The sequence below is a fragment of the Pelodiscus sinensis genome, chromosome 2 (genome assembly GCF_049634645.1).
Source record: "Pelodiscus sinensis isolate JC-2024 chromosome 2, ASM4963464v1, whole genome shotgun sequence".
In the NCBI taxonomy this organism is placed as follows: Eukaryota; Metazoa; Chordata; order Testudines; family Trionychidae; genus Pelodiscus; species Pelodiscus sinensis.
Genome location: NC_134712.1, coordinates 179,483,842 through 179,499,188, shown reverse-complemented (window position 1 = coordinate 179,499,188; position 15,347 = coordinate 179,483,842). Strand labels below are relative to the sequence as shown.

The 15,347-nt window shown below is 43.3% G+C and overlaps 1 protein-coding gene across 8 annotated transcripts in view; it reads left to right on the top strand.

The window, feature by feature from the left end:
* Nucleotides 1-15,347, top strand: part of TMEM108 (transmembrane protein 108) — a 270,991-nt gene that overhangs the window by 145,256 nt on the left and 110,388 nt on the right. For 6 of the 8 annotated variants that reach the window (XM_006133144.4, XM_075921906.1, XM_025189702.2 and 3 more), the window contains one exon: nt 1,703-1,788. In XM_006133144.4, the coding sequence (XP_006133206.2) occupies nt 1,749-1,788 (40 nt within the window). In that variant the 5' untranslated portion in view covers nt 1,703-1,748. The remainder of the gene's footprint in view (nt 1-1,702; nt 1,789-15,347) is intronic. The other 2 variants (XM_006133142.4, XM_075921905.1) reach the window with 1 other exon arrangement.

Genomic DNA, 15,347 nt, shown 5'->3' with positions numbered 1-15,347 from the left:
TACCAAATCTGATGTTAGTCACAGCATTTTAAAGTGGCGTGGTAACCATGTTGGTCCCGGGCTATTGTAGAGACAAAGTGGGTGAGGGAATATCTTTTTACTCGATCAGCTTCTGTTGACTGAAGGATCAGGTTCTGAAGAAGATCTCTGTGTAAGTCAGAAGGATGTCTGCCTTTACCAACAGAATTTGATCCCATTAAAAATATAATCTCATCTCTTCCCCTCCCCTATCTATCTGTTATTCACAATGATGTTTTGGAACCACATTTGCCTTATGAATAAATCAGAAGCGCTTATTTTTAACCTGGAGCAGAACAATGTGACTGATTAATTTTTACATATTTTTAGAGGAAAAATCTATGCAACTTTTGAAAACACATCTTGCAACCAAGCACACATTTTTATTAGTTGCTGCGTTAAACTCAGTACTGTCAGCTCCAATGCTCCCTGTAGGGGAGGGGAGGAAAGATATTTTAACCTTTTTTTTTTTTTTTTTTTTTTTTGTCCAGATCTGATGATCTTAGGAGAAAAGCAGAGTTGCCATGAAGGCTCCTAGGTTCTTTGGCTGACCCAGCTCCAACCTCAGCCCTGTCATAATTTAGAGCAACCTCGGGGCTGATCTAAATTACAATGACTGACTATGGACCAGCTGAAAAAATTCGGAACAAAGCTGTGCTCCAACCTACTTCTCCACCATCACTTGAGAACCTTCCCTTACCAGGAGACTTCTCAAGAGGACAGCTCTGGACAAAAACCATCCTCTTTGTCACCACTTTTTCTGGCCTCTTTGTGTTATGTGAATAGCTCAACCAACCGTATCCCTAGTGTGAAGTCTTTGGGTAAAAAATACTACCGTGTTGAGTGCTATATAGACAAATGGATACTTGAGGTACCTGAAATTCATTCCCAAATTCATTTCCCAAAACCATAGTCAGAAGTATCCTAATGAGTAGAACTCTTGTCATATGGCCAAATGATGATTTTTGGATTAGACCAAGATAGTCAAATCCAGTTGCAGGGAGTTGGTTATGCCCTGCAGTTAACATCCACTGGGTCACACCGCATTTGTCAAAACTGTATTTGTATCACTTCAATCCTCATATTAAAATAATGCATTTGGTGCATGCCTGGTAAACACCGCTGCCCTTTCCATGATAAACTAGCATTTTTGAACAGTTGATAATCCAGCATGTAGCAAATTTATGGCTAAATTTTCACAGATAAATCCTGTACCTGGAAATGGTTTTATCTTGAATATTTATCAAATAGTGCACACATACCAAATACATTTCTAAAATTTCTAGAGGATCCTTCATTGTCCATTGGCTCTTTAGTGCACATTATGAATATTTTGACCTATTTCTGTTCTCTAATTAGCCTCACCACTTAACACAGTGGAATCTCACTTAGGATTTATGAAGCCCTGTGCACAATTCAAGAATAATTTCTTTGTGCTGATGATGTTCTGTGCCCTTGCTTTGTCATCTCGATATTGTGTTTACCTTTCTGACCACAGCTATTCCATTTTCAGTGTGCTGTTTGGAGACCGTGTAGTTGCAATGTGCAAAAAGGCTAGGGAACCAACTTCCCTTTTGGTAACCTGCATCACTTTCCTATGAAGCTCCCTCTGGCCAGGAGAGAAAATAAAATGATTTATTGCAAGCAGAAGTCATAGATTTTTAATTTTTTTTTAATTTTCTAGACAGAATCATGAATAAACTGGCAGACAAGCAGGACCAGATGATACCATGAAGAGAAGTTTACAGGTCCTCTATTGCCAGCTGTTTCGTAAGTAGAGCTTTTTCTTTTAATGTGAGAAATATATGATTCAGTGTCTCTAAAATTAGTGATCTGAGCACCAATGTAGGGTTAAGTATGTGCTGATTTTAAGGACATGAAGGATCCCAATGAAATCAGTGGCACATTTCACATGCCTAATATTAGGCATGTACTTTAAGACCCTCTGTGCAGTTAGGCATTTGGAAGCATGTTCCATCTTCAGCTGATTTAGTGGTCTTATTCAAAAGTGAAAATGCAGAACAATAATTGTCTCAACCACAAAACTTCTCAGAAGTAGAAGATGTTAAAGGTGGTAGATGGTGGTTGGTAGCAGGAGATACTAGTGAATTCAGGCTCTTTAAGAGAAGAGTCAGGGGGTGAGGCGAAAAACCCTGTTTCCAAAGACTTGGAATGAACAAAGGCCCTGGTGAAGGCCAGGCAGCTGAAGAGGGGAAAAGGGAGTTGGATGTGGCAGCAACCCCAGGACACAGTTCCTTTTAAAGGCCTAATATCAAGGGCCCCATAGTGCAGGGTGGCGTAGGACTACTTTTCAGCCAATCAGGAGGAGTGCTCTGGAGGAGAGTAGTATCTAGACTACCTTGTCCCTCAGAGCAGAGGAGATACTGGCAAGGGATGGAGGTCTGAGCCAGAAGGCTGAACTCAAGGGAGAGATGGCAGTGAAATGTGGCCCTGTGAAGGGTAGGCGGTGGCAGGGGAAGAGCTCCTTGTGGATGGCAGAGGAACCAGAGGTAAGTATGAGCTTTTGGAGTGCAGTGATGCACTTGTCTGGTCAAACTGGGCAATAAACCATCCCCAGGACAATAGATTTTCTAAGACAGGACCATTGAAAAGTGAGAACTGAGGGAGGCTGCTGTAAAGGGAGCTCTAGCCAGTAGGGGTTAGGGTTGCCAGATGGTTTAACAAAAAATACCGAACTCTCCCCCTCCCCCCCAAAAAAAAACACTCAGAAAAAATTCTGTCAAGGAGGGAAAACAAAGTTGTTAAACAGAAAAAAGCTCCCCCCCCCAACAGAACTGTAGAGCAATTTTTTTTTAAAAAATTATTTTTTTAAAGGAGGCTGCCCCTTTAAGATGGCCGCCATCTTGGGAGCCATTTTTAAAACCCCGCAGCTCCACCCAGTAAGTACAGGGAAGTTGGGGGCGGGAGCCATGGGGGGGCGGCAGAGGAGCGGCTTCGCCAGCCGCACTTTTGGGGGGCAAGAGTCCCGGGCTGGCCACAGCTGATGTTGAGGGAGGCATCACATGGCTAGCTCCCAGGTCTCGGCTGGTCATGTGGGCCAGAGCAGCGTGCGCTCTGCTCCCACCCCAGCCCATCGCCCCCCTAGTGTGGCGCCCAGCAAGTGCTTCTTCCTGCCCCCCTTCACTACAACTCTGCCACGCTCCTCATTCCCCCACCCCCTCCAGATGTGGCAGAGGAAAATTGTCCCCTCTGGACTTCCATCTGAGGGAAACAAGAAATACCAGACATTTCACATGCCCAGTATTTCCTGTTTGTTTGGTTTTTTTTACCGGACAGGGCCCACAAATACCAGACTGTCCGGGTGAATACCGGACACCTGGCAACCCTAGTAGGAGTTTCTCTGGCAACGGTTGCCATATTCCACTGGGTGTAATGTTTTGCTTCTGCTTTGTTTGCTCAAACTGGGTTGGGTGGGGACAAAAGGAAAGCTGTTACCAGCGAAGGATTTTCAGTAACTTGTGTGAAATGCTTCAGTGGTCTCTTCTCAGTTCTAAGTAGCCCAAAAATATCGCTATAGCCAACCTTGGTAGGGGTTCTCAACATAAAGACCTAAGACAGAATGGAAATGGAGACTGAATGCTCACACCTAGAGGTGGGCACTCTAGATCAGGACTTAGGCAAGACAGTAGGAAGAAATCTGAATTGCTGCTTTACCTGTTTGTAGATAGCTGCAATCCATTCGTTCCACATGCGGTCAATTAGGTGGCACACTCCTAGGGAGCAAATTCACTTCTACGTTTTAGAAAGAAAGTAAATATTTTAATGTATATGATCTCTGCTTATTGTTTGTTAATTCTGCTTTACCCAATCAAAGTATCCACAACAGCATTCTGGTAGAATTTTTTTATATTGTCACCTCACTCCATTAGAATTTTTTCCATCTGTCTCAAGCACATTGTATTCCCCCTTCCATAAAGAAATGTAGTTATTAGGGTTAGGAATGTGAAAGTATAAACATATACACGATTAACCGATGCGCCTGGGCTCATCTGCTAACCTTCACGGTTGCACCCAGTCTCCTCCCTTCTCCCCTCTGGGTCAGAGGCAGCAGCGCAGGAGGCAGGTAGGAGCGGGTGCTCATGGGGAACCAGCTCCCTGCATGCACCAGTTCCTGGGGAGACAACTCCCCCCCCTCGCCTCACTTGTAAATATGTAACTGCTGAAAGTTTCAGCAGTTACACGTTTACCTACATAAACACATTTTAACATCCCTAATTAGGATGTTCATTTTTTCACATTGAGGGTTATGTTTTTCTAGTCACTACTAATTTGCTTAAAAAAATTTTTTAATGGAGCAAAAGTCTTACTATGGTACCACAATTTATCTTTGGATCTCTAAAATTTTACTACTTGATTGGGTGCATGGGACTTAAAATTCTGTTCCATGGAGCACAGTTGAGACATTATCCGAGAGTAATGCTTTAAGCACCCAATGTTTGTCTGCAAGCGATATACCTTCTATTGATTTGTTAGAAAAAGAACATTAAATATTTTAGTAGATTTTTATAGATGATCATGGGAATCAACTTACCGTTATTTGTTGTCATAAGGATGCTATCTTGGTTATTCATGTCCTCTTAATTTATGACATTAATACAATGTAAAGGAGACAGAGTGGCTACTCTGTCATATTAACTCAAAGGGACAGCTACTCAGCTGGTAAAAAGGGTCAAAAGTCAGTGTGGTTTCATATTAAGCTTAATGCCCATCTGATAATTAAGACTATGCATAATTCTACTTTGCATCATTAAACAACCTGTTACAAAGTTTCCTGTCTTTCTGTTGTGGTTTTTTGAGGGGTTCGGGGGGATTTATTTTGAAGATGGTGGTTTGAAAGTGATTTAAAAAAATTTGAAAATGCAGAGGGAATGAACGAGCAAACTATACTGAAATTGAATGAATAAACAGGGATCTATGTCAACTGCATAATATAATTTTGAAAAATGGAATGTGCACATTTTTTTTTAATCTCAACTGAATTAACTTTTTCATTTATTTGTGGGAACGTAAATTGTATAGTAAATGTAGCCTGCATTACCCATTCTTAGCTTTGTAGTATTCTGTCAGTACAGACATTCCAGTGGCACGTTTTATACAATACATCCATTTGGGGCTTTTTCATTGGTTTGTTTGCTTTATGGAGCCTCAGATCACAAGGGGTTTTTTTTAATTCCCATAAACCAATTTTCTCATCTATATCAGATAGGCATGTTGCTTTAAGCTATGTTTCTTCCAATTGCTTCATAACCTCCGTTTCAATCCCTAAAGGGTGTATTTTATAATAAAACAGATGGAAGCATTTTTAGTCTTTCTTGTACATGTCCTTTGTGCCACAGGGAAGCACCCACAATATTGTCCTTACATTTCATCTACACAAAGGACAGAAAATTGCTACCACAGGACAGCAAAAGACATAGTCTCAAAAGGGTGTTTTTATTTTTTATCAGAGTAAGTCTTCCCTAGGCCCAATTCACCATTGCTGTGAACGAGAACACAAAGTGCATGGCAATGTGACATGGGTCCAGAATGTTGCTGTTTTTGCATGGTAAAATTTTTATACACACTTTGCACTGGGATAAATGACAATGAAATTCAGGGTAACTGGGTCCTTTAGAGCTGCATGTAGCATAGCCAGATATCTAATGTTCTGGTGTTTCTTCCATCCGGATTGGGATGCAATAAACTAAATGTTCATGTACCTGGAGAGACAAACCCTGACTATGCTAGGAACAACCATGTTTGCTGTGGAATCTATACATGACTCCCCGGCAAGTGTTAACAGTGAATTCCCGCTTACCCTCCACCAGGAGACTGCCATGTTTCAGAGCCACCATCTTCAAAAATAACCTAAAATTAGGTCCCTAAATCCATATTTATGATTCTGAGCAATGAGAGGCAGTGTTGTCCAGTGGCTAGGGCACTGCACTGGCTCTCATTAATCCTTGGTTCTAGTCTTGCTCTGCCACCGACCTACTGTGTGACCTTGAGCAGGTTGCTCCAGCCCTCTGCCTGATTGTTTTGTCTCTTTAGATTGAAATTTCTTCAGAACTAAAACCGTCTCCAACTATGCTTTTTGTACAGTGTCTAGCACAAGGTGGCCTTAATCTTGTTTGTGGCTTCTAGTTGCTATTGTAATAATATGTTGGCACCTATCTCTGATTGAGACCAGGAAAGCTATTAGTGGCTCTCTTTTTTTTATTATTTTATTTTTTCCAAATCTGGTAGGGGCCTAACTAGGACTTTAGGAGGCTAATTGTAGACCAAGGTTTGAAATTCTTGGCTTAATCATCAAGGCAGGCTATAGGAAAGGTTTGTAATACTATTCTAACAAAGTATTTTGATGGAATATCCATATGGGCTGGTCAGGAAAATCATGCTAAAACTGTTATAGTAACACGTGTGACTTTTTGTTTTTTAATGTGATTGGCGGTAGCTTGGAGCTGATACCATTTGCAGAGAGCAAGCCTTGGTAAGAATTATGCAAGTACATTTGGCCCAGAACAGGAATTCTGAGCCATGCTGCTTTACCTATAGTGATTCATAGTTTATATATAATTAATTTGTTTTCCCAAGAAGCACCAGTTTCAAATATACTGTCCAGGTTGAAATCTCACAGGGGGGCCACTGGCTTCACTTGTTGCCTGTACAGCCATTCACTGCAGCAGATGCTTGCCAGCACAGTGCGGGAAGATTAAAGAGCAAATCACAAAAGACCTCAAACCTGTTTCCTTTTGTTACCAAGAGCTTTGATGTCACTAGCTGGATTGTACTGAGGAGCACCACTGAGAGTAAAACATTTGTCCACAATGTGCTGCCATTTGTTCCAGACACATTTATAGATGAAGCATGTTGCCTCTGGAATGATAATCATGCAAATGACTTTCCCATGAGGCAGTGCAATGCCCCTTCCTTTTTTTTTTTTCTAAAAACCTAGTATGGTGATTTAAGCCCTGCAGCTTGATCCACAATATGTCTGCATTTTCTGTAATGAAACGTGCATGTTATTTTACTGTAGATGCATTTTTTTCACATAGGAATTTGTCGTAGTATATAAATTGGGGAAAAAAATGTAGAGACAGGCCACTGGGGAGGCCTGTGCCTCACAAGCTGTGGGGGATGATGCTTTTATCTTCAGGCATTTTATTTATTGAAAACTATGAAAACAAGATTTCTGTTTATCCAGCTTGCCAGGTTCCGTGTGGGCACCCATCACCGTAGAATCTGGAAACTAAGTGCAAGCAAAATCCCAATTAGAAGTATTTCTGTATGCCATTGCCAGATGGTGAATTTCCAGGCAGCAGTGTCTTACTGTCCAGTATTATAGACCTGACCCAGTAGTCACTGGAAAGACCTCTATATATGGATCCCATAGACTAGACTCTGTAAAACTTTGGACCAGGCTGCTTGAATGAGACTTGACTGCAGTCTGAAAGTCCTAGTTGCTAGAGGTGTGTGGAAGCTGAAATTTGTATTCCTGTGGGGGCTTGTTCCAATATTGCTATTAAAATATGAATGAATATGGATGTTGCTTCTAGCACCGGCTTTGTATGTTGAGAGTTCAATTTTCCTTTTAAAAGGAAATGACTTTGGGGTTTTTTTTTCTTCTATTACTCTCACTTTCACAACTTTCCCTCTGCACCTCCCTGAACAAAACGGCCTTGCGTGACTGTGTTTTGTAATATGGAATATCATGAGGCCACTCTCCTTCCAGTGCTCTGAGTAATATTGGATCTTTTTATCCGTAAACCATAGCAGCCTTGTTTTGTTCCTGTTCATTCATGTGGGGGTGAAATTCCCCTTTGCACAGAGGGCCACCAGCACATGGTCAATGCTCTTCTTAAGAACTCTGTCTGTTGTTTTTCCTTTTACAGACTAGCTCGGCTTTCTCTTTGAAACTTATCTACCCATTGCCTCTTTTTCTCCCCCCTCCTCCAATTTTTTTCCTTCTCCTTCCCCCATTTATTCTTGATTCTGGACATCCAACACTCTGGTCATCTGAAGAAGTGGGCTGTGCCCACAAAAGCTCATGATACCATGTGTATGTTTTGTTAGTCTTTAAAGTGCTACCAGACTATTTGTTGTTTTTTAAGTTTTTAAGTCTACTGTAAGTTGTGCTACTAATGATTGTTACCATAGAATCATGGAGCCATAGGGTTAGGATGTACCACAAGGGCCATCTAAGGTAACCCCTTTCCAAGCGGCAGGGCATGCATCAGACCATAAATGCATGAAGGGTGATAGTAAATGGGCCCAATTCAGTGTGTCTTCTGAAGGGTTCTTAGCACCCTCAACTGCCAGGGACTATTTTCCCCAAACCGCAGTAGACTCCTGTTGCTGCCAGTTCTCGCTGCTGACCTCTATGTGTAAATAGGTTAGTGAGCTCTGCTCTTCACCTAAGGCCATGTCTACATGTATCCGGGATCAATGGTGCTGTGATCAATGAAGCAGGGGTTGATTTAATGGAACTAGTGAAGACTCATTAAATTGATGCAGAGTGGTCTTCAGTTGATATTGTACTCCACCAGAATAAGAGGAGTAAGGTAAGTCGATGAGAGAGAGTCTCCTGTTGACACATCGACTTACTGAGGTGTCTACAACTGCGCTGCAAGTTATAGCAACACCAGCTAAGTTATTCAAGTAACTGGTGTAATTTAACTGAGTCGACTCACACGGTAGTGTTGACAAGGCCTAAAACATTTTATGTACTTTTCCTGGTGTGTGTATGTCATCAAAATAGCCCATAACTCCTGCCCTGCCACCCAGCTTCTCTGCTTTCTGAGGGATTTGAGCTAGAACAGGCAGTCCCCGGGTTACGTACAAGATAGGGACTGTAGGTTTGTTCTTAAGTTGAATCTGTATGTAAGTCGGAACTGGCGTCCAGATTCAGCCACTGCTGAAACTGACCGCCAGTTCTGACTTACATACAGAATCAACTTAAGAACCCCAAGCATCCCCAAGTCAGCTGCTGCTGAAACTGATCAGCAGCTGATTCCAGGAAGCCCGGGGCAGAGCAACTCTGCCTCGGGCTTACTGTAGTAAGCGCTGGTCAGTTTCAGCAGCGGCTAAATCAGGACGCCTGGGGCAGAGCAGCTGGGGTGCTGCTGGGTTGTTCCAGTAGCGCCCCTCCTCAGCACTACTGGACCAACCCAGCAGCACCCCATCTGCTCTGCCCCAGGCGTCCTGATTCAGCCACTGCTGAAACTGACCAGCAGCGGCTGAATCAGGACCAGAGCAGCTGGGGTGCTCCTGGGTTGGTCCAGTAGCGCCCAGAGCGGCGCTGCAGGACCAACCGGCAGTGCCCCAGCTGCTCAGCCACAGGCGTCCAGAGAAAAGCCTAGTCTGCTGGGAGGGGGGCGTACTAGCTGCGCCCCCCCCCCACCCCAGCAGACCAGGAAGACGGGGGCGGCGGACCGAGACGCACCGCGATCCCGCAGCCTGGGTCCTCCGCGGCTTTGATCCCAGTCTCCCTGGTCTGCTGGAGACCAGCAGACCAGGGAGACGGGGAGCAAAGCCTCTGAGGACGCCGGCAGTGGGACAGCCGCGGGGCGTCTGGGCTGTCCCGCTGCCGGCTTTCCCCACAGCTTTGCAAAGCCTCGGGGAAGCCGGCAGCGCAGCAGCCCAGGCGGCTGGGCTGCCTCGCTGCACGAGCCCCTCCGCGGCTTTGCAAAGCCTTGCTGCCCGAGCCCCCCCGCGGCTTTGCAAAGCCTCGGGGGGGGGGGGGGGGGCTCGGGCAGCGAGGCAGCCCAGGCCAGGCGCGCCTGGGCTGCATCGCTGCTGGCTTCCCCGAGGCTTTGCAAAGCCGCGGGGGGGGGGGGGGGCTCGGGCAGCGGCTTTGCTCCGCGTCTTCCTGGTCTGCAGGTCCCGCAGTCCGTGTACTCCGGGGCAGCCCCATTCGTAACTGCGGATCCGACACAAGTTGGATCCGCGTAAGTCGGGGACTGCCTGTATTGGAAGTTTGTTCCACTCTTTGCTATTGATTTCCATTCTTATTTATTAAGTGGGCTGCACCCACAAAAGCTCATGATACCATCTACAACATGTTTTGTTAGTCTTTAAAGTTCTACCAGACTATTTTTTTAAAGTTAGTCCTATGAGTGCATCAGTTGTGTAGAGAAATCTGTGTGTCCCGGCAATGCAAAATATTTTGGGGGCTAATCCTGAGATGCTGAGCAGGCACTATTTGTACAGGAGTTTCTGCTTGGGCTGAGGGGGCTCCACAGCACCCAAAGTCTGGCTTTGCTGCCACAGTCTAGTCCTTTTGATGCCTGATAAATATTAATCCTGTGCAGAGATGAGAAATATTTGGACGCATATGGGCTTTTTTTATTCTAGGGCACAGATCCTGAATGGGTGTCTCTTCTTACTTCAGTTTATACTCATTGAGGAGCTAGTTGTGTATTTAATAGACATGATAGCACCAGCTGTCTGGTCCTATTTTTAAAAATACTAGGGATCCTTTGATGCAGATCATTAGGTTTCTTTCTATCATTGAAAGGAATTTTCAGAAACAAAAGAGAAATGGAATATTCCTGTTTCTTGTGCAGAAGTATAGGTGTTGGAGGGATTATTTAGCAATGGATTCAATCTGTGTGGTTTTTTTTTTTCTTTGCTTAAAACTGGAAAAGGAAACAGCTGCTGGGTAGGTATGCAGTGTTTCACTTCCAAAGCTTCTTGGGATACTGCTGAATCTGAGTCTTTAGATTTGTGAGTCACATGGGCTGGTGACAGATTGCCCATCAGGCAACTCACAGCAAGCAATAATATGCCCTGGCTTCCCCAGAAATCAATTAAAGATTGTTTACATTTCTCAACAAGAACTGCACTTTCTTAAGAGACTTGTGCATGAAAGCATATAGTCTAGTCAGCTGTTTGTGAACTGTAATTTTTCTCATGGAAAAAGAGAATCCAGATAAACTTTTTTTCATTTAAAAGTAAACTGAAATACTTTTATGAATGAAATGCTGTGTGCCTATTCTGATCAAGTGTGCACTATAGCCTTCCTAACAAGCAATTCAGTGTATTTCACATGAACATGCAGATTGCATGACATACTTTGGTTCATTGATTGGATAAATGTAACTCTTGGAATTCAGTTATTTGTGCAAATACTTCTTGTTAAAAATGTTGAAATTTATTTTATGTAAACATTCTTGAGCCTTTACTTTTAAATTTGCTGTTTCAGTGAATCTTCTTGCCAGTAAATGTGTTCAATAGAATTTTCACAGACCGCAAACACCATTAAAACCAATCATTACAAAATTTGAATGTGCAGAAAATATTTTACATTATTCATCCAGGACTAATTTTAAATTTACAAGCCTGGGACCCTCAAATCACTGACATTAGTGGAGGAATTGTCACAATCTTTCACATATTCCCTCATACAGTGATGTAAACCATGGGTCTGACATTAGATTAAGGCCTAAGGCTATATTTCCAGAGGGATTAATGCAACTGTCTACTGTCTTGTGATATTGGCTCTTTCTGTCAGCCGACAGGCAATTCTGGATTTTCACACAGCATTTGACAACGTTCTTGGAATAAAGCATCTTCATTTTTATGCTCAGAGTGGCTTTTTTATATAAGAATCCTTAAGGGTTTTTAAAATCTAATGAGAATACACAGCCTCCCAGTATTCATGATTTCTGTGCATTCACTCACCGGAAGTGGCAGATTTTTGTTAACCACTTCAGTGGCTATCAGACTGAAAAATATTAAAAATAGAATTTTGTTTTGAAACGTCCCGTACTTGTATTGAACTTTTCAGTCTATAGTCTGCATTATGACTAAAACACAGATAATTCATCCCTTTTGCACCACAATAAATCTGCCTAATCATTTTTCAGATCTAGTGTTTCCCGCAAGTGTTTTAGAATGAGAACAAAACAGGCAGGCTTACCAATTTGTTCCCGTCCCCCCAGTTTATTTTTATGGCCCTTTCATCTGTCTAACTTTAGGAGTAACAACTGAACAGGATGCAGTCTCACATGTGAGTGAAAACCTGGCTCTACTGTGTACGTGTACATCTACATCGTTGGGTGTGTGTGTGTGTGTATGTATTTAAAAAAAAAAACCACCATGGCACCAAATCTCAGGGTACATCTACTCTATGATTAAAAACAAAAAAAACCATAACACCAGATCTGAAAACCTGGGTCAGCTGACACGCTGTGGAACCATAAAATTATAGTTCAGATGTTTGAGGTGGAGCTGGCTGAACTCTTACACTGCAGTTTTTATAGCCCCATGAGCCAGAGTCAGATGATTTGGGCCAATTGTAGCCTTATTCACGGACTTCTGTTGCAGTGTACGTATACTGAGGTCAGTGGCAAAATTCTAATTTGGCTTCACTGGGGTAAAATCCTGTTCCTAAATCCTCGCACAATGGCAGTGCTTTGTGTCTGTTTTAGTAAATAAAGACACCCTTTGAAATTTTAATTTTGTTTTTAAACCCCTCCTCTGTTTCCATCCTAAACACAAAACCACTGGTGGTTTGCACTCAGTGTGTTGTTCAATAGAGCAGCAATCAAGCCCCGATCTGGCATAGCATGTAAATATATGAATAGTCCTGTTGGCACCGATTGAGCTACCTGGGTAATAGAGTTATGTGGGTTCCTTAATGCTTTGACTGGTCAGGACCTCCTCAGTGATGTGTGGCGGGAAAAAATTGCAGCACAGATGTGGCATCTGGTGTACTAGAATGACTAAACAATTCTTAGATCATGTTACTGCTAGGCATGCTAAAACGAGTCGGTTTTAGACAATTGCCATACATAGCTCCTCCCCTCCCCAATCTCTAGTGTAACTGCAAAATATTTGTCCATTTGACATTAATAAAATAGTGTCTTTGTATTTTGATTCTGGATTGTATTTTCACGTGTTAAACTGAATTTATTTTTGTAATGCCTTTGTAACTATTCTTTGTTGTTGTGCTATCCTTCAACACCCTGCTCGTGTTCCCAACACTGATCTAGTCATCAATATAGCAGTACTGAAGAAAATCCCTCTTTTGTAATCAACAGAAGACTGGAAATAATCTAGAAACAAACTAATGTAAAACATGTACAGTTCAGAGCTGTACCCAGAAGCATCTGTTGCGTTCCCACAAACACTTTTTCATCCCTAATTATTACACCTCTATAGATCTCTGATCTGTATGGTAGATCACTTGTCCACTCTGAGCTCAACAGCAGGAATTGAAGAGAAGACTTTTCTTATGGGTTCCAGTCTAACTGAAGTTCTGGTTCAGCTAGTTGATAAGACATGGGTCATATTAAAGAGTAGGAGTCCTGCCAATGAAGGTGGTGGTACAGGGGACAACTGCCCCAGAACCAGTCAATTCTAAAGGACCAGGGCTACCACTACCTGGTGGTAGTTGGTGCTCTGAGTACTTTAGAATCATTGCGGGAGTGCTGCATCCTATCCCACTCTAAGGACATGGAGGTGGGGATGAGACGCTGCACCATCTGGGCAGAGCTGGGAGCTTGCTGTATTGGCCTCACCACTTCCTCCCATAGCCATGTCCCTTCTTGGAGCACGGAGCTCCCCTCCCCTATATTGCCCAGGGGCTTGGCAATCCTGTCAGTTCTCTTGCCTGTAGATAAACTGCTGAAATGTGCTATGTATTGGTCTAGGTGGAATAAAACTGTTCCCTTCCTCATCAGTACCTGGGAGTGATTTTTATTTGAAACACTTGAGAGATGTACTATGAAGCTAAACGCATGTCTAAAGTCAGGCATGTGTATCCGTACCTTGCTGAATTGGGGGTTGTAACTACCTAAATTCAGTGTAGCTGTTTGTGGCGTTTTCTTTTAAATCGCATATTTTCTAATAGCTCATAGCTAAAAGCACAGTAGTTGGTGCAAGGGAAGAACAAATTAGTAAGTCTCACCCTTCCATGTAGGGAAGGCAGGAGAACCAAAGCTGTAGAAAGGTATATGTAGCCTGCGAGGTAAGCAGCCAGACCCTCTCCAAAATCAGTATGCTGTTGTGCACAGTGTGTGGTAGCTAGGGAGGCCATTCTGCACTGAGATGACAGGACGGTTCTTGGAGTCACCCATTTTGCCCATGCCACCACACTGGCTCAGACACTCAGAGTGATACCCAGTCGCCAGGTTAGAGCCAGATTTTCAGATATTTGGGCATCTAAAGATGCAGCTAAGTCCCTAGAGGGATTTTCAAAAGTGCCAGAAGATGAGTTGTACCACAAGATAGAATTTAGATCAGTTAGTGTTTGCACAGTGCTCTGAATAAGCATTTACCACCATTGTCATGCATTGTGAGTTCGCATTTATCTTCTATTTCAAATGTAACATTTAACTTAGCCCTGGTTTCCCCTTTCCTATAATTCTAGGTTGGAGCCTATCTGTTTGGTGCCAACCCTATGTCTGGCACAGTTTTAGTCCCCTGGTGAAGCCATGTGGGCTGGTGCAATGGAGAAGTGGAGGCAAGGCTCTGGACCTTCTCACTTCTCCATGTGAGAGGGCATAATGGTCCATGGAGACTGTCTTCTCCCCACCATGCAGCACCATGTGGTCTGCATAGTTCTAGCAGGAGATGGAGACATCATGGCTCGTTAGTTCAAGCTAGGTAGGGTAATGAGGGCAAGCGGAGTTGCAAATGAAGCCCGGGATTTAAATATCCCAGGCTTCATTTGCATGTTCCCGGGAGTTTCCATTTTTAAATCCCCCTTAGTCCGAACTCCGTGCCCGCGGCTACACGTGGCACGGACTAGGTAGTTCGAATTAAAGATCCTAATTTTAACTACTGTTCCTCCTCATTCCACGAAGAGTAACAGTAGTTTGAATTAGGATCTTTAATTCGAACTACCTAGTCCGTGTCGCATGTAGCCGCGGGTACAGAGTTCGGACTAAGGGGGATTTAAAAATGGCAGCTCCCGGGAACATGCAAAAGAAGCCTGAGATATTTAAATCCCAGGCTTCATTTGCAACTCCGCTTGCCCTCATTACCCTACCTAGCTCGAACTAACGAGCTAGTGTAGATGTTCCCCATGTGTCCCCTTACTCCTCTGCAGCAGTCTCACAGGATGAGCCACAATTTGGTCCTTAATCTTTAAGGGTATGTGGGCCTGAGGCAGGTTTCTTGAATTTACAAAGTCAGATGGAATCACTATTTATGGAAAGCGGCAGTTTTATTCCATTCTGAAACTTCCATTCGGGCTGGAGATTTTGTGGTCTCTCAGGACCCCTTTCCTACCCTGCTTCCCCTGACTGAATTATACATCTGAGCCTGTTTACCATGTAAGATTCTCACCAGCTTCTCTGGGAGATCACAATGGAAAGTGAGAG